The sequence below is a fragment of the Taudactylus pleione genome, unplaced genomic scaffold, assembly GCF_031769625.1.
Source record: "Taudactylus pleione unplaced genomic scaffold, aTauple2 ptg000671l, whole genome shotgun sequence".
NCBI lineage: Eukaryota > Metazoa > Chordata > Amphibia > Anura > Myobatrachidae > Taudactylus > Taudactylus pleione.
This window is the reverse complement of record NW_028285073.1, coordinates 9,803,355-9,824,006: the sequence shown is the minus strand read 5'-3', so window position 1 is coordinate 9,824,006 and position 20,652 is coordinate 9,803,355. Positions and strand designations below refer to the sequence as shown.

The 20,652-nt window shown below is 43.8% G+C and overlaps 1 protein-coding gene across 1 annotated transcript in view; it reads left to right on the top strand.

Annotated features, from left to right (window-relative positions):
- The window catches only part of LOC148478239 (uncharacterized), a 135,535-nt gene that overhangs the window by 100,497 nt on the left and 14,386 nt on the right, over window positions 1–20,652 (top strand). Inside the window, exons 6-10 of the mRNA XM_088455751.1 lie at window positions 10,252–10,324; window positions 13,211–13,789; window positions 15,361–15,497; window positions 15,662–15,724; window positions 17,940–18,071. Coding sequence (XP_088311877.1) covers window positions 10,252–10,324; window positions 13,211–13,789; window positions 15,361–15,497; window positions 15,662–15,724; window positions 17,940–18,071 — 984 coding nt within the window. The remainder of the gene's footprint in view (window positions 1–10,251; window positions 10,325–13,210; window positions 13,790–15,360; window positions 15,498–15,661; window positions 15,725–17,939; window positions 18,072–20,652) is intronic.

Sequence of the window (20,652 nt, the reverse complement as noted above, 5' to 3'; positions counted from 1 at the left end):
GTGTTTTATTTTTTTTACTGTGTGGTGACTGTGCGTTCTTATTATACGGTATGACACTGCATGACTAAGGTCACATGGTTTCTCCCTGTTTCTATCGAATGACTAAAAATGTACCATGACTTTGCCACACATGATCCTCTCCTGGGCTTCTCTTATCGCTTGCAGTTTAGTTTTGCTGGAAAGCTCCACATTTCAGGTAGCCCAATAATTGCACAGTAGCTTCTTTTATTTTTCCTTTTCATTTTGTAGACAGCAGATGAAATTATCACTTTCATTTCTTGCAAATACACATTCATTGCCCTGTGCAAGGGGGAACTTGATGTATACGTCACAAGATTGTGGTTTGTCCATGAGTTGTTAGGTTACAGAATCCAACAATGTCTGACAGTGAGTCTCGTGCTTCTGGTTTAATGACCCATTTCAAAACTAAACTGCGGAGAAATGTTTCCTAGTTATTGATCTGGTCACTTTGTCCTCACTCGGATGGTGGAAAACGAAGGTGTAAGCGGAAACGGGAAAGCACAAAATATTCCTATACCTTATACAGGTTGAGTCTCCCATATCCAAATATTCCGAAATACGGAATATTCCGAAATACGGATTTATTTTGCCATGACTGAGATAATGAAACCTTTGATTTTTGATGGTTAAATTTACACAAACTTTGTCTAAAGCACAAATTATTAAAAATATTGTATAAAATTACCTTCAGGCTTTGTGTATAAGGTGTATATGAAACAGAACTGAATTTTATGTATGTACACAAACTTTGTTTGAGCCACAAAATTATTGAAAATATTGTATAAACTTACCTGCAGGCTGTGTGTATAAGGTGCATATAACACATAAATGCATTCTGTGTGTATATTTGGGTCCTATTCCCAAGATATTTCATTATGATATGCAAATATTCCAAAATACGGAATATTCTGTTATCCAAAATACCCCTGGTCCCAAGCATTTTGGATATTGGAGACTCAACCTGTACTATGCAATTACATACTTTCATATGTTATTCGCGTCTTTCCATGTCCTTGTTGGCCACTAGTTCTAATGGTTTTATTTACTGAAAAATTGTCCTTTGTACAGAGGCCTTAGGGAGAGGACTAAAAAAAAGTAATTCTACCAAATAACAGTCATTACTTTTTATTTGTGAGATGAGGAGGGGGATGTTTCAGTTTGCATATGCAGTTCTATGCCTACCTTGTACAGTCATTGACGCCTCTACTCTCATACAAGGTACATCCAGCACTCTTGCCCCTTCTCAGGATGAAACTCGGGGTCTTGTGAAAAGAATTGCGGCAGCTTGGAGCCTTCTCTCCTACCCCACATGACTGTTCTTCAGTTCCGCACTCGTACTCTGATCATAGAGTAGTTGATGGCTCAGTAGGCCTCTGGTACTGCTCCACCTGGTTGAGGTGGGGGACAACTTTTAGTTCTGCACAACGGTCCTTTTACCATGGCTACATGACTGACTGACTAATATTTGAAATTGCACATATGGTGAAGACACAGTGGAAGCTGTCATCTCATAAGTGCGCTCTGTGCGGTGTTACGGTGGAACATTTTAACATACTGAAGAACATTGGTGCAGACTGTATTATATCTGCGTTCACTGCATGTTGGTATTGGGTGTACTCTGATCCATTTTGATGGCAAGAATTGGCTCATGTGACCGCATCAGTAGCCGGCACAAACTGGTTCCGTTAGCCCAATTCATACGCTTCTCTCGCTTAGGATGTACTAAGCCTGGGAGAAAGAGAAAGTGGACTGAGCTAAAATACCAACCAATCAGCTCCTTAACTGTTATTTTTCAAACACCGCCTGTAAAATGACAGTTAGGAGTTGATTGGTTGGTATTTTATCTCCATCCACTTTGTCTCTCCAAGACTTAGTACATAGACACCTTAGTTATTAATGTAAGTTCTTATGAGCAGGGCCCTCTACCCTCTTGTGCTTCTCCATTCTCTACTTTCATCTACTTCTTACTCCCCACTAGGGCACCTAACACTTGGTTGCTTTGCTCTGTTGCTTATCTGGGTCTTATGGTCGCGAATGTAGCAATGTTTATTGTTCATGTGCTGTATTGTATTGTACTGTAAGTCACTGGTCAACCTATTTGTTTATGTACTTTGTAAGGCGCTGCGGAACACTTGTGGCGCCATATAAATAAATGATGATGATAAACCACTGGGCTTGGGCGTTTTTACACACATGGTGTGGACAACACGTTTCATTGACAAAGATGAAGAAATTTGGCACAACACAAATGCCTTTTTCTGGTAAAAATATTCTTACCACTGGTAATTGCCAAGTTACAGGATAAAACAGATGAGAAGTTTCAGCGATACAATCTACAGGGTTTCACCACACCGTTCTAAACTCCCAATGGCATTGTACATTCAGCAGTTGGAATGATGTAATAAAGTTGTCCCATGCAGCCTCATTATACTCTGAGGGATATTTGGTGGTGGTTTGAGGATAGCAATGCATTGCGGTTCCCAGACTCTCAGACTTACAGTCCAGGTTTTAAGGATATCCATCTTTGAGTCCAGATGGTTAAATCAAATTGACTGAGGTACTAAAGTCACCTGTGCTCAAGCATGGATATCCTTAAAACATGGACTGTAATAGCAAAGTTTGGGAACCTCCTGGCAAACATGATGGGATGATTTCCGCTCCGAACTCTTGTGCCATTTTCTGCTGTAGAAACCAGCAGAATTCTGTAACCAAATCCCAAAGGGGGTGAAGGTTCCATTTCCAACATTTAGTTCTCCTTTCTTAACAATCCATACTTTGTCACTGGCAGTCAGATGTTCCATAATGTCGCACACACTAAACATCGTGTGATGCAGATTACTCATGCTAATCTACACGCATAAAGTGCCAATTTCCTCCTCAATTGTGTCAGAGGATTAACCAGTGATTATATGTTGTACAGACGTGATAAAAAGACAGAATATAACAGAAACCGGTGCTTCAAAATAATCCTCAAATTTGAGTCATGACTGGTTAAATTTAGGACAACACAAGCCCAACATTGTCTGTCCCCTTTGTCTTTTGTAAAACAATGTTCTGCAAACTGTATCTTGATAATGACAAGGGCCCCTGCTTCCAATGTAAGGCACTCCAGTCAGATGGGTGATACGCCAAAAAGTATTATATATACAAGCAGGCTGGCGGTGAGTCCTCATTCATCAGCCAGGACAAGAGACCTCACAGAGCCAATTCAGAATAACGAGACCTGTTCTGTCTTAGAGAGAGGTTCCCAAACGCGGTCCTCAAGGCTCCCCAACAGTTCAGGTTTTAGAGAGATCCATGGTTGAGCACAGGTGGCTTAATTAGTACCTCAGTCAATTTGATTTGACCATCTGTGCTCAAACATGGATATCTTTAAAACCTGAACTGTTGGGGAGCCTTGAGGACCGTGTTTGGGAACTCTGGCCTAAGCCATATACCAGGGGTTCCCAAATTCTGTCCTCAAAGCAACCTAACAGTTCAGGTTTTAAAGATATCCATGCTTGTGCATAGATAGTATAATCAAACTGGCTAAGGTACTAATTAAGTCGCCTGTGCTTAAGTATGGATATCCTGAAAACCTGGACTGTTAGGGTGCCTTGAAGATAGTCTGGGAACCTCTGTCATATACTCCTAATTAGAGTGATTGCTTGAAGTGCTGTTTTGAGAATCCCTGCCCGATGGAATTTCCCTAACACTTTCCATTTATAACGCAGTCATTTCCAGTGCGCTATGCCAAGATGTATTCTGGATCTTCTTCCAGCTGCTCTCTGCAGGGATAAGGTGGTTTTGGCACTTTATTGTTGGCAGAAGTTTCTTTCCTCATCCATAAGAGTACAGCCATACTATGAGATTTTTGCATACATCATTCCTTCTTGCAGAACTTGTAGACTATAGAGGCTTCTCCAACAGCTTAAACAAGGAAGCATGGTCCATAATTGGCGATACAGGATTAGTCTCTCATATACAAAATGCGTTGGACCAGGGGTATTATGGATATCGAAATATTCCATATGTTCTAATATTAGCATACCATGATGAGATATCTTAGGAATGGGACCAAAGTCTAAACACAGGAAGCATTTATGTTTCATATACACCTTTTATACACAGTCTGAAGGAATTTTACACAATACTTTTAATAATTTTGTGCATCAAACAAAGTTTGTGTACATGCACAAAATTAAATTTTTTCATATACACCTTATACATACAGCCTGAAGATGATGTGGAACCATCAAAAAGCAAAGATGTCACTATCTCAGTCACACACAAAAAATTCCATATTTCGGAATATTTGGATAAGGGAGACTCAACCTGTACTGACCCCTCTGCTTGCAGGGAGGATCTCCGTCATCCAGTCGTTGCTAGACACACCAGGAAAATAACTTACCCAAATGGGATTTGACACAAACTTCTCTAACAAACAGGCTAGGAAGAGCTTAGCCAAAACTAACTGCTGCCCTCCTCAGAACCATGGTTTTTGTGTAAAGATGGGTACACATTAGACGACATGTGTATCCAGCTGACCCACGAAGCGACAGGCAACATATCGTGTGGTCGTTTGAAACCGCACAATGTGGTGAACGACTGGGTGATCTGTCGTTCACCAGCCGCATCTAGTAGCATGGGGTAGTTCATCAAATTGACAGATTGAGCATGCATGCGGCCTGTACCCACCAAATGGCTACTCTGAGTCTTTGCAAGATACAGTTTCTGTATATGAACTTTGTTTCATATAAGATACTGTATGTCAGACACCATAATGTTTCTACATCAGTGTATTAGAAGCTTCATATTACTGCCCTGTGCTGCTGGATACTATTCTTCTCTATGTGGAGGCTATACATTATCACTAATGGTCCCATTACACATGTGGAAACATTAGTTTCTGCATGTTATTAGTAACAGACCAATTCATTATTAGGGACATATATAGGTAAATGAAAAACAATCTGCAAACATTCCTAAAATTGAAAGCTTTTGAAGTTTGCCTGCAGGAACCAACGCCATCTTCAGTTGCTCTTGTAGTTGCATATCCCCTGCAGCAACTTGCAACGAGTTAGATGCTTAATTATCAATAATGAATAAGCCCCTCTAACTCTTGTCTGTGGCTTCCTGCTGCCTCCATTCCCCTCACATCATGTCACTGTCCCTGTCACATGCAGTCCTGTTCTCACTGACACAGTACTCATCTCCTGATATACTCTGTGCTGCTGAGGGACCCTGCTCCTTCCACTATATAACTGTCAGTGTGGCTTCCTGCTGCCTCCATTCCTCTCCTCACATCATGTCACTGCCCCTGTCACATGCACCCCTGTTCTCACTGACAGATCACTCATCTCCTGATATACTCTGTGCTGCTGAGGGACCCTGCTCCTTCCACTATATAACTGTCAGTGTGGCTTCCTGCTGCCTCCATTGCCCTCCTCACATCATGTTACTGTCCCTGTCACATGCAGCCCTGTCCTCACTGTCAATACATGTGTGGACAGGACACAGCCTTCTATAAAATCAGCCCCATCACGGATATGTGTGGCATTGAATATGGTCATGGTCTGATTGGCCAAAAAATCTAACTCGATGACATCTCAGACCAGCCGGAGATGAAGGCTAAATAAAATGATGATGATGATGAGACAGTTACGTTACTTTAGAAGCAGTGATGAGACAGAAGGAGGAAACCTGGATGAGTGGGATTTTTGACTTGCATAAATGTGTCCTTGTTATAGCAAGGACATTGTGTAATTCCTTTTTTTTTATATATAGGTAAATTAAAAACAACCTCCCCAATGATTGATATCTTTACGGAAGTGTCTCACAGTAAATCCTTTTAATTTTATGGCAGTTTAAACAGTTTTTCCTTATCTCATCCCTTTCCTGATATATTTATTTTGTAATCTTTTTGTAGTGGAAAGCACAGGCAAACTCCCTTATCTGGCAGTTCCTTACTTTACAGTAGATATTACAACAAACTTCAAAATGGGAATTATTCTTCAGTCTAGACTTTGAAACAAATGGCTCTATGTATCATTGGTGGCAGTGACCATGCTGAGAAGTTCCGCCACAATTTACCATGAGGGGTGTCTGGCGAAAACCTCCTCTTCGGCCAAGCCTCTCTGGCTGTGCTGACCCATTGACAGCCTGTTACCGCTAATGCCGTCCTGATGTGGCGTTAGTCTGTGTCGTGGAGTCTTATTTCTCTGGCTTTAACCATTTCTTAAGTTGAACAAACCAGTAAAGAAGCTTCTTCCTGGCTCTCATGTGCTTGCTAAACCCAGCTCAAAGTCTATATTAAAATTGATATTATCTTGTGGGACGTTTTGCATTGTTTAGGAGCCATTATGATCATCTAGATCAGGGGTAGGAAACCTGTGGCTCTTCAGCTGCTGTGGAACTACACATCCCAGCATGACCCGCCACAGTTTTGCTTTTTGGGCATGCTAAAACTGTGCCAGGGCATGCTGGGATGTGTAGTTCCACTGCAGATGGAGGACCGCATGTTGCCTACCCCTGTTCTACAGCAGTGTTTTCTCAAATCCAGTCCTCGGGACACACGTACAGGGCACGTTTCCCAGGTCCCCTCACAGAATCACAAGTCAAATAATAATAATTTTCAGTAAGTAGTGACTACACCTGTGCTGTAGCAAGGAGATATGGAAAACATGCACTGTTAGTGTGTCCCAGAGACTGGGTTTGAGATGCACTGATCTTGATAGCGTTATAACTACTCTCCTCTATGGGTGCTTTTTGTTTTACGTCTGAGGATGCAAGTCAGTAATATGGCAATGCTTTACTACATTTCTAGGTTCAAACATACAGAGAAGATATATATCTGCATATTATAAACTATCTTTCTGTTAAAGCAGAACCAAAGTAACAATAATTCCTGCCTACATACAGCATGGAGAGGAGCGTCCAGAAAATGGGGGAATTCAAATCAGCCTGATGGTAGCAAAGTGCCTCCGGCCTGGCCAGTAACATCACTAATTGTCCCTCACTCCCCGTAGAGATGTGCAGGAGTATTAGTGATGTTTGGTAATGTGCGCAGCCAAACGTCACCGGTGCACATCATGCTGAATGGAATTCCGCCCCAAAGAACAAGTTGTCACAGTTTGTGTCCTTAATTCCCCTACAAATGAAACGGTACTCCCTCAGAATGTAGTACAGTCAGGTGCATAAATATTGTGACATTGACAGAATTTTCATATTTTGGCCTCTATTCACCACCACAATGGTTTTGAAATGAAAGAAACAAGATGTGATTTAACTGCAGACTTTCAGATTTAATTTGAGGGTAATTACATCCAAATCAGGTGAACGGTGTAGGAATTACAACGGTTTCTATATGTGCCTCCCACTTTTCTGAACCAGCCATGCAGCCCTGTTCAGAAATGTTCACAAACCCAATGGTTTGCGTACATCTTGTATGGCGGGGGGACGACATGACCCATTCTGCGCATCTCCTGAATGAGTTCTGCAAGATCGCACGCAGTGTCCCCAAGCCGCAGCATGATTTGTGTGTGTGTGTGTGTGTGTGTGTGTATTAGAGGATTTAGGCAGTAAGTTACAATGGATCAGGGACCAGTGTGAATGACAAATACTCTGTAAAGCAGGGGTGGTATGTTAGTGCAATTTTAATAGAGGTTAATAATAATGTACCAGCAGTGTTCTGATTGTGACAGTGGTTCGCTCTTGGAATATAGCAGCATGTATACAACAGTGAAACTGTAGGTGGCGCATAAGTGATCCCTCTGGCACATAAACCTCAATTGAATTGCTTGTTTTCCCTTTAACATGGGTAAAAAAGTGCAACTCAAAAATGCATCGTGTTGCAGTAGATCTATGAAACGGCATACACACCGCATCGGTCTGACGGTCAGCTGGGTATATTCTAAGGAGGAGATTTATTTCTCCGCAATGTGTTGCCACGATGATCGGCTACGTACAGCACCGTATATTGCTGCAGCCAAGCATTGCCAACTTTCCACACACCTATATTGTATACTAAGAACACCTATATTGTATCCTAGGGACACCAATATTGTATACTAGGGACACCAATATTGTATACTAGGGACACCTATATTGTATACTAGGGACACCAATATTGTATCCTAGGGACACCTATATTGTATACTAGGGACACCTATATTGTATACTAGGGACACCTATATTGTATACTAGGGACACCTATATTGTATACTAGGGACACCAATATTGTATCCTAGGGACACCTATATTGTATACTAGGGACACCTATATTGTATACTAGGGACACCTATATTGTATACTAGGGACACCAATATTGTATCCTAGGGACACCTATATTGTATACTAGGGACATCATATTGTACACTAGGGACACCTATATTGTTTAATAGGGACACCTATATAAACTGGGAATCTGTATGAAATGGCCGGCGGTTCGATTCCCGGCAGTGGCAGCCCGACAGCGCTGGAAATCCCAATCGTCCTCAGGTAAGTAATAACTTACCTAACCTAACCCCCCCTAACCCTCCTTAGGGGAGCCTAACCTCACCCCCAAGTGCCTAACCCTAATCCTCCCTGTAAGTGCCTAACGCCCCCCTTCCCCGCTGCCTATAGCTAAGTCCCCTGGGGGGTGCCTAACCCTAAGTCCCACCCCCCGGGTGCGCTAAACCTAACCCTTCTACCCCCACGGCTGTCAGCTCGCGGCGCCCGGCATCCCTTCGATCGGGATGCCGGGCGCCTGTCTCCCGGCGTCGGGAAAATTACAGGCGTCTAGATATAGACTCCTGTCATTTAACCCACGCCGGGATAAAGCAGTCGGGAAGCCGGCTGTCGGGATCACGTCAGCCGGTTTCCCGATTGCATCCCCCCAAACTGTGCAGGGTGCTGTCACCGGGGTGCTGCGACCGGAGGGAAGCTGCTGTCATCTCAGCAGGCCTGGCCAAAACGTCGATTGCGATATACCGGAGCTCCCGCCAGGAGATGGCGATCAACTTTCCTACAGAAACTGGATCGCTGGCCTCTGAAGCTATCAGAGGCTAATGAAGCCTCTGACCGCTATAGCATTCCCAGTGATGCAGTGCGCGGGTAACGTCATGACGTCACCCGTCAACCCTCGGCCCGCAAAGTGCATCACTGGGAACTTGAGAGGATCCTGCATGCCTGCTGAGTCCAGCTTAATCCAGTCAGCGCAGCGGGAGTGACAGCAGGAGGAGCGGTCCCCAGCGTGAACTTTAGTCAGGGGTGTGGGGGCACAGCCTAAGAGACACTACTACAAGGGGTACTGCATAATGGGCACAACTACAGGGGCATTGCATAATGGGCAGTACTACAGAGGGCACTACGTAAAGGGCAGTACTACAGGGGACATTGCATTATCCTTTACATAATGAGCACTACTACAGGGGGCATTGCATAAGAGGCACTATTACTGGGGGCATTAAATAAGGAGCACTACTATAGTGGGCATTGCATAACAGGCAGTACTACAGGGGGCATTGAATAAGGGACACTACTACTGGGGGCATTGAATAAGGTACACTACTATAGTGGGGATTGCATAATGGGCAGTACTACAGGGGGCATTGCATAAGGGACACTACTACTGGGGATATTGCATAAGGGGCACTACTACAGGAGGCATTGCATAATGGGCAGTACTACAGGGGGCACTACATAAAGGGCAGTACTACAGGTAATTAATTTGGCTTAGGGTGCCTTGAAAAAATGAAGGAGACCCTAAGGGTGCCTTGAAAAAATGAAGGAGACCCTAAGGGTGCCTTGAACTGAAAAAGTTTGGGAACCACTGCATTAAACCATTTATCCACCTCCAGATAGCTTTAATAGAAGCCTCTCCATCCCCAGGATCTTGGTTAGGTCTGGGTGGGGTGTATGAGATGAGAGGTTGCATCCTGTTTACCCAACATATGTAAAATGTTCTATATTATTAAAAAATGTTTTATCCTATATGAGTGCAAACAGATGTATTCCATGATCCTCTGTAGACCAGCAACTAGCGGCAAAACCAGGCAGAGATTGTGGATTATAAATTACAACAAATAATTCTCAATTGAATTCTGTTGTATTCCTAATATGGCTCTGGGAAATCGTATACCGTCAGTAAATGTGGTCGTTTGTAACTGTGTCTTTTAGATCTGAGTTGTAAAACCTGCAGAATTGTTTTGTTTTCCTTCCTCTTTGCCGTCCTTCGTTCCGTTTCTAATCACACTTTTCTCTCTCCAGGAAATCGCTAAGAGATTACAACAGCTGGAAGAGGAGGAACTCCAGAGGAATGCGCAGGAGAGGGCCCTGGGAGGTAGGGAAGATCTGTTAATTGCACGGTGCCCAAAGGGGCTTCTGTGGAGGACTCACTGCAGAACTATGTGCCACCTGCATTTGGCTCTCAGTAATCACTTGTGTGAGGGAGTCAGCTGCTCGGTAAACAGCACAGCACTGACTCATTGGAATTTTTGTCTGTTTTTGAAAAACTCATTAGTCAAGGTTGGAAGCTAGTTAGGACAAACCTATGGTAATTATTGCTCTGATTTCTAGAAGAAAAGAAGAAAAAAAACGGACACTAATATACAAACTCCTCTTTTTCCTTTTGAATGCAGTAAAATAATTCTACATTAATTAAAAAATCACCCCAAAAAACTATTATTGTTTGTACCAAGTCAACATGCGCAAGGAATGCGATCACATCAGTGTCTGCACCAATAGAGCTTACACTCTAAATGATGTACCCACATACATACAATAGGGTCAGTTTTGTCAAAAGCCGATTAACTTATGTTTCACTGTGGGAGGGCACCCACTGAAAATTGGGAGAACATGCAAACTCCACACAGATAGTGCCCTGATTGGAATGGAACCTTCACAACTAGGAACCAGGTTACAAAAACACAGGACAGAGAGACCGTTCCAAATAAGGAGTTATAGGTAATTCTGGGTAGAATTCATCTTAGAAATTCATTGTGAGGCAGAGGTTTCAATTACCTCTAATCCACATCATGTGTGTCTGAATTGTGGCCTCCTAAACTTTCTGGGATAATTATATCCAGTGGCAAAAAAATGGGACACTCATGAGAAAAGAAGTTAAGTACGGTCCATAAATGCGGTAGGTATACAGGGCACAGTGGTCTTGTTACTTCGCTCTACACCAGGTCTGTTCTAAACCAGTGATTACTGTTCCTGAAAACATTTATAGTTCTCTAAAGCCACACGTATACAGGTAATGGTCTTAGTAACAGCACAGCTCTGCTGGAGAGAGAGGTATGGCCTGGGAATATATGGATCCACTGGTCAAAGTCCAGAAGGAAGCTGGCCAAGGTGGTACTGGGGGCGGGAGCTCACCAATGGAGCAGAGAGAGTTTGCTTTAAAGAATACATTACTGAGGTGGGGTACAGATGGATTGCGTTATGTGCTTGTTGGCTTTAGAAGAGGAGACATTTTTGTGGAGGAGCCCAGGCCAGATTATCTACTGGTATTCCTGTGTCTATATCTATGCAGCTGTAAGGACACCAGCTCCCGAGGATTCCTTCCAATGGATTTCAGAGGAAACTGGACTTTTTCCAGCATTAGACATCAGTCATGTTGCACAATGTCTGCATGATCTGCATGAAGCTCTGATCACTTACTGATCTCTCGTTACCGTGTACAACGGCTTTGTCTCAGTATTCAGTTGTACAGTGACCTTTCTACAAATAGGCATTATTATTATCCTTTATTTATACGGCATCACAAGGGGTCCGCAGCTTCTAACAACGTGCATAAACTGTTGAGCAGAACAAGAGAACAGTGACTTACAGTACAAAAATGTGCAGCACAAGTACATGGTATATAAGCATTGCTGCAACAGAGGTCTTATCACTCAGATAAGTAACGGTGGCAGAAGTCGTGGGTTAAAGGGCTCTTGTAAGGAGTAGATGATAATATAAGTAAGGGAAGGAAAGCACATGGGGGAAGAGGGCCTTGCTCGTGAGAGCTTACATTCTAAAGGGGAGGGGCTGACAGACAGGGGTGACACAGATGGGGGAGGAGACAGTGAGCATGGGACAGAAGGTTAGGATGATATATGGTTGGATTCAAGGGGCAGACTAGATGGGCCAAGTGGTTCTTTTCTGCCGTCAAAATCTATGTATCTATGATTTCTACTATATGTGAGGGAGCCACTTGGTGTAAGAGATTTATGTCACTGATGATCTACTTTACGTGAGAGAGTTTGTAGGTGTCTTGTGGCATAACAAGAAAGTGAGATGAGGAGTTAGGATTCTAATTCTGAGGGGACCATTATTTACGTAGCGCGTGGCAGATTGGAACAATTGGGCCAATTTTATGGCTGCATTAATATATATATATATATATATATATATATATATATATTTTATTAGGTTTATGGCCCCATTCTGTGAGTTGAAGATGGGACTCAAGTGTTTGTCTTAGAGAAGTGAAAATATCGCCCTATTCTCGCATTTGCCCACTCCCTCATTCCTTCCGTTCCCAGCATGCTGCTTGTGTAACCCCCATTTCAGTTTCCTATAGCTCCTGCATACAAATATGTGCTCACCAGAGGTGCTTTTATCCCACGTTATTTGATACCTTGGTGTATTTGTACATATTTGTGTGCACTGTGCTTATTTTATGGCGGATATAATGACTGATGTGCAGCACAACAGATGGGATGATTTAATAAACGACGGCAGTGAATGACAGGTTGGGCATACACACTATTCGATGAGTATGATATATCATTCCGATACGCATTGCAGCGATATATATCGGACGATAGGCCATATACTGTATACCACTATTTAGTGACTCTGCCCCTTATTTGGTTAAGTGTGTGTTATTTGTAATACTGCATAAAGTATTTCCAGTAGTCTTTACGTGAGTTATCCCGAGATCCTAAACCCCTATAACAAGTTAGAGTAGCACAAGCTCACTTGGGAGTGCATGCAATTCATTTATATAGGATTTCTATACTTTATGACAAGATTCTTGTTTTCCTTACCTGTGATGCTTAATTCATTGTACATGGTACAGCTGACTCACCTACTCAAAGGCTTTTCTATGTAGTCAGACCTGTTCTGTCACAGAGATTACACAATGAAATTAGGGCCGTTTCCGTGCTTGTAGAAGTTGTGCATGTTGTATGTCTGAGCTTACTAACACCGGCTTTGTGTTGTTGCATGTATAAACAAGATCACTGCAGCCTGGAGCAGCAATACCTGACATCTCTGGACAATGAGGAGGAGGAAGGCTACCCCTTCCGCGGCGATAGTACTAAGCATCCTAATGCCTCGGAGTACAGGCGAGGGCCACGGAGCTCTGAGAGGGAGCATAGCTCAAAGCATCCTGAGGAACTGACTAGCAAAATGAATTCCAGCCGGGTGTCGTTTGGCCAAGTCTATTATGACAGTAACAGCGCTAAAAACTCCAAAACGCCTGAGCTGTGGAAAGAGGCGGGCCTTAAAGAACAAGCGCAGTTTCATTACAGGAACCCTAGAAGCTCGTTGGAGAGAAGCCCGTGTCATCCAAGTGGTACCGAGGTTTCGCCTGGCCACGATAGGGAATTAGGTCGAAAAGAAGAGAAAGTAAGGGTCCAGCATGAAAAGCACGGCAAGCATCATTCTGATCGGTCCCGGCGCTCCAGCTCTGACAGCGACGACTGCCCTGAACAGTGCGTCAGGGACAAGAGGAGCCGCCGTTCACAGTGGAAGCAAAATCGAGATCATCGCCACAATCGACCATCCAATAACCCTTCCTGTAGGATGAGAACAGGTACTAAGGGCAGCCAGGTGGACATTGTGTCCAGAAATATGGAGGTAGCATGAATTTAAATAGAATACAGTGTATGTATTGGCCCAGGAACACAGACCCAGTCTCCCTGATTGTCGATATTGGGAACTGTAATCCATTTATTTATTCCTTGCTGCGTAGAGTGTTCTATATTCTAGTGACTGAGCCTAATGCTGGGTACACACCTAACGATGTGTACCCAGCGCGGTGTTGCTCCCGTGGCGGGTGTGCCAGCATCGGCAAGTGCGTACACACTTGCTGATGCCGCCAGCGACAAACTGACAGCGGGCGCCATGCTGCATTCGGCAACATGGTCCCCGCTGATGGACCTGCATGAAGGTCTGATGGGTGATGTCGCTGGCGACGCGCGGAAGCGCACATCATCACCGACATAGCAGGTGCACACCCCTCCGATGTGGACGATATGTCGTCTGATCTGCCGGTTTGGACGACATATTGTCCACATCGGGCAGTGTGTACCCAGCTTAACCCTCAAAGTATATTATGATATTCATGTTCATTTCCAACACGTCTAGTATGGCAGCTCCTACCAGATATATTTATATAGCGAGTCTATAGGCGATTCACTGTCTATCCTAGATTTGCTTGGAAAGTTATAGGCATGCAGCACGTGCTTCTCCAGCAGCTGCAGATCTGCAAGTCCCAGCATCCTCTTTGGGTAGTAGCGCATGCTGGGACTTGTAGTCCCGCTACAGATGGAGAGCCACCGCCTCCCTGTGCTAGATGTGAACGGTTTGTATGTTTATCTCTACTATAACAGTGTTATCAAATCTAAAAGTTTTATTATTTTATTGCCCTTGTATCCATGCAGTGCAGCTTTGTCGCTCACCTACATAATGTAATGTTTGTTTTAACTCCTAATCACACCTATTTATTTTCAACGCTACTTAATGTGCTCACCAAAAGGGTTCTTTTAAGTAATTTAGGATGACAAAGCAAACTTTTTGGAAAAAACTAAAAATAAACCGAGGTATAGAAGAATGTTATAATCCCTAACATCCATATGAGACCACAAGTTGAACGATTATCCTATAGGGACCATTTAGCATTGTAATCGCCATTTGGCCGCAGCAACTACCATTGTGGAGATTCGCTATTTTTGCTGCGATGTACATAAACAACTCACTGAATCAATTATGAGAGTTGGGAAAAGTTTTAATCAACTCCCTAGTGATAAAATGCGAATACTGTAATCCATATCAGTGTAGGAGAGGTGACTTCTATTATACTATATATATATATATATATATATATATATATATATATATATATATATATATATATATATATATATATATATATATGGGAGCCCTTTGCGTCAATGCTTTATTCAGCAGTGGCACCAGGCATAGAGGCGCACATAGCGATATCCTGATTGCATACAGAAAACATTGTGCAGAATTAGGGGGTTGTTCTACTACAGTCATATAGGCCCCATTACTTTTTTCTTACATCAGGTTTAAGTTGCTATATACAATAAGTCATTGTGCTTGTTCTTGTATTGCTCATCTATTGCATTGATGTCTGATAAGGTGAGGAGTCCAGGCCGGGCTTCGGCATAGAACCACTTGAGTGGAAGATGGCTGACCTGGACGTCCAAGGCTCCGACCAGCTCTTGAAGGATGAAGAATTAGCCCGTCTGCTCCAAGAAGAGGAGGAGAAGCGCATCGTAAGTGTCCCAACGTTCTCCATGTCGGGCAAATCACTCATGTTAAAGGGCTGAGAATAACTTTCCTCTAGTCTACACTGGGGGAAGACGTGGTTAGAGCTTACACTATATCCACACTAGAAGGAACCTTAAACTGTATTACTAGCTCTTAATGTCTTCTGCAGGCAAAGCTGAAAGGTCACGGTCAGCAGGAGGACTTCCGGGCAGCTCAGGTGGCACAAGATGAAGTAAGAGCAAGTTAATATATCAGTTACTATCAATGGCTTCATACATGGTTTCTGTAATCGCTACAATTTCTCTCCTGCTGTAACAGGATGGCTCTCTTAGATATTACAGGGTAATAAGTGAGATATGTATGAGCATGCTATACAGACAAACAGCTCTTTTACATTTATATATACAGCCATATCCAAAAATTTTAAGACTGACACAAGTATTGGTTTCCACAAAGTTTGCTGCTTAAGTCTTTTTAGACCTTTATGTCAGATGTTACAATGGTATACTGAAGTAACATTACAAGTATTTCATAAGTGTCAAAGTTTTTTATTGACAATTACATTACGTTTATGCAAAGAGTCAATATTTGCAGGTTTGACCCTTCTTTTTCAAGACCTCTGCAGTTCGCCCTGGCATGCGGTCAATCAACTTCTGGGCCACATACTGACTGATGGGCGCCCATTCTTGCCTAATCAATGTTTGGAGTTTGCCAGAATTTGTGGGTTTTTGTTTGTCCACCCGCCTCTTGAGGATTAACCACAAATTCTCAATAGGATTAAGGTCTGGGGAGTTTCCTGGCCATGGACTCAAAATGTTGATGTTTTGTTCCCCAAGCCACTTAGTTATCACTTTTGCCTTATGACAAGGTGCTCCATCATGCTGGAAAAGGCATTGTTCATCACCAAACTGTTCTTGGGTGGTTGGGAGAAGTTGCTCTTGGAGGATGTTTTGGTACCATTCTTTATTCGTGGCTGTGTTCATAGGCAAAATTGTGAGTGAGCCCACTCCCTTGGCTGAGAAGCAACCCCACACATGAATGATCTCAGGATGCTTTACTGTTGGCATGACACAGGACTGAGGGTAACGCTCACCTTTCCTTCTCCGGACACTGTACTGCACTCTGGGACTTTAGAAAAGTTTCTGTTTTATTTGCAGCGTTTCAGAGCTAAATGCCTTCAGGAACATGTAACATTCAAGCAGAAAGCATCTTACCTTATAACCCCATCAGGTATGTTTAAATGGCCAACAGACGCTGGAGCCGGGTGCACGCTGCCGAAGAGCACCAGGCGCTCCTGGATGACGTCACCACTGCTCACCTCCACCAGGGGTTGCTATGACAACCCTAAACACTTCTCCGGCCCCTTGCAGTCTGTAAAAAAAACAAAAAGAAAAGAATAGCGCTAATGCGAGCTCCAACAATAAAACTTAACATGTCCACACATAGCGGGAATTGAAGTAATCGATACAAAAGTGAAAAAAAGATAACAACATGAAATCTCTGTGTAAGAAATAAAGCTGCGGTATTAAACAGAAAAAATGGTTTATAAAACTCACATTTGCTTTATTGGAAGAAGCACTGTTGCTATCCTTGCTGACTGTTAGGGGGATCCCTGAGGCGGATCGATCATGGAGTATAGAGGAATAACTACCTAATGATGTCACGATTTCCTGGGCTCAATTGGGAAGACTCCATCACTAGAGCTTCAGATAGAGTGAGGAATCGTAAGTGACAGGTCCTGTGATTGGCAGATGTGGGATTCTCCAAATGTTGTGTGATACCTCTTCCTCCATCTCTGGAATGTAACTAAGTTGTGTCTGGGGGACCCACACAGAGTGGGGCTAGTTGTCATCTGTGGCATTATTAGAACAAATGTGTCCAAAACAAATGATGACAAAAGAGTGATGAACACACAACTCCTCACATCACGTGACAGCTGCAGAGAGGCATTGTGTACAACTACTAGACACGCTATTGGTTAGAATGTCTTTGAAATGCGCCTGTACCCTTAGAATATTCTTCCCCCTATCTGTGCAAGATGTGAGGAGTAGGACACAGAAGTGTGAACTTCTCTGGCAGAAGATTTAGTAGTGACTTACGCCGGACAGCGAGAGGTAGAGATTACAACACAACGCATGGGTTGGTCTTTTTGTATGAGCAGTCGGGTCTCTTGAAGTTCTTAAGATAGTGATTACTGGTCAGGATGACCCCACTCTCTGTACTGATTTCTGCGTATGATAGCCAGGGCCTTTCAGTGGTCTATTTGATTAATTGTTAAATCCTGAAAGCTGTTCCTGGCTACTGCATTTCGGTGCTCTCCTACAGCGAGGGACGCCCAACACTACCAAGGCTGGAGTGCTGTAAACTCTATGGCTGTATGTTTTGTGTACCTATTCACTCCTGTCACTCGGTGTAACCTTTACCCGTACTCGCTTGCTTCACTTTAGGAGATTGCGAAGTACATTCAGCGGCAGGAACTGAGAGCCCACCGGAGGTCTGAGGAGCTGGATCTGCCCGAGGACAGCGATGATGACGGCAGCATTTGTAGCTTCACTGACCGGCGGAGCATAGGAATGAAGGCAAGTTTATATCAGATAGCCAAAGTCTGTCTAGTGGGCAGGGGTTGTATAGTTAAGGAGCGTACACAGTAGACGATATGCTCCCTGAGGGATATCGTCTAGTGTGTCCCCGGCAGGGTGTGCTCAATGTCGTCCATGACATTGAGCACACCCGCTGAACGATATCATTAACGATATCATTCAGCGCCGGGCTCTCTCCCCCATTCCCCAACATGCAGCAACCTGACGATATCATCAGGTTGGCCTGCGTGTTTACCCGATGAACGACCCGCGGGAATGCGCGTTATCGTTCATCGTTTTGGTGTTAAAAATGGACGATAAAGTGGACGACTGAACGATAACCATATCGTTGTCGTTCAGTCGTCCACTAGTCGCCCAGTGTGTACGCACCTTTAGTCTCGTAATCTTATTCCCTTATTAAAAACTCAGATGGACAATAAATAAGAAGCTGTGATCACTTTTATGACTTAGTTATTTGTTTGATTCTTTATAGTAATGCTTCGTGGGGCAAATGTAATTAGCCCACAAGGTTCTCGCCAAGGTGTGAGCAAATATAAGCAGGGCCTTTCCTACTATGGGGATGAGACCGAGGTGGGCGCTGTTTAGATATTTTCACAGTTTAACGATGGCTGGTGGATTGCGCATGTGCCCCCATACAGCAGGGACGTCGGACGCAGTGCCCCGTAAGCTGCAGCATGATTGACATGCTACTGGCATTTGGAGGCGGCGATGGGCAGTTTTCCAGAAAATGTGGGTATCTGCCCCGTTATGTGTGCATGCTGAAGCTAGTGGTTGCGTCCTTGGGCACAGTTTCACTGGCCCTGGCAGCGTAGTTTTGCCCGGACATACTGAGTAAGATAAGGGTCACACAGATGTTCCATCGGCTGGCGATCGCACTGTGGATCCGGTGCTGCTATTATCTTCTAGAAAGTGCTAGTTAAATGTTACGTAGAATCTGGTTGCTATGGGTAACATCTCCATTTCTAAGAACTCTCACTTGAGTAAATATACCCCAGAGACTCAGGTGCACACAGATATACAGGTGCCGGATATCAAATTCATCAGCACAGTCTGCCGGGGGCTCCTAATCGCCCCCGGCAGCTCCTGTGACTAGCAGAGTCTAATGCTGGGTACACACTAATCTGTGTGTACCCAGCACAATCTCTGTAACTACGGGTCTCGGTGGGGATATCGGCATCGGCAAGTGCATACACTGTGCAGGTTCGACGAATGATGTCGCTTGGGAGCACGCATAGTCAGCGACGTAGCCGGTACACACTGGAAGATATTTGACATATCATCTAGTGTGTATCCTTGTTAACGGGACCTGGTACGCCGACAGGGGCTTTTTTTTTGCGCGACTGCAGCAAAGATATGTAAGGACACACCTGTAGATGTCTTTTTACAAAAGATGCCACCCGTGGCATTAACATATGCACTCCATTCTGCCGCAGCCGAAAACGCAGCACCGATCCACACTATGTCGACTTCTATAACCAGAAATAGACGCAGCTTCTCCTATGAACAAGATCTATGTAATACACAAGGTGTTGGCATCGGCCCGAGGGCTGCAAATCTCCGAAAAGGTGTTTTCTAGAGCATGCAGAGTTCCTTTTACAGATTTGTTTTAGAAATCTAGGTGGCCCTTCAAAAAATACAGAATATCTTTATTTTTTTTTAACTCTGAAAAACAAGTGCACAGCGACATGTGTGTTTGCAGCAGATAAATGATTGAAGGCCTCGTCAGCCATTCGCAGAGCCAGAATCCTGTTGTGAATCTACCTATGTTCTAATCAGCTGCACTAGGACAATGTTCATTACAACAATATGATTGGCTGATGCTGGCAATAGTACATGTGTGCCTATAGCACCCCCCACTGTGTGACTACATTGTATGTAATATTTGCCGATTGCACTTGCTAACTGAATGACCTGCAAGATCACCTCGTGGAAGTCCATTCTTAGCATTGGCTGCAGTCAGCAGCTCTGCGGTCGGCTTATCTCAGTTACCAGAAGTAGCTGTTGCGTAGTTTCCTCTAAAGCCTTTCTCTTTAAGGGCAGTTATAGAGATGTGGTGAGAACTTCTGCTCGTTACTAAATTACCACATTCGGTTCATACATTGATCCAGCTGGCTCTACAAAGTAACCACTCCTGAGAAAAGGCAGCACTTCAATGTGTTTAAAATTATTTTACGATAATAACTTGTTTTTACTGTGGTAATGCTAAATACGAGATCCATTCCGCCAAGTTCACGTGTAGAGCACAGTACAGATGTGTCCTCACTCCTCTTTGCTGCAGTGGCGCCAAACACCTCCCCACGGCGTGCCTAGTCCCATGAGACTCTGCTAGCGCCCGGCGTCTTTTTGCATATTTGTTTTGCGTTGGTTGCGATACAACTAGGACGCACCAGGAGACTCTGCTGATTCATTGTATATGTGACACTTTGTACATCTGTGTGCGACTAAATCAGCATGCAAAGTGCTACGATGGAGCGGCCGCTGGCGCCAGGCATATCGCACTGCATGGCATATTGAGGCTGGATGAGCAAGGACACCTCTGTATATCTATATTTTCCCTTTG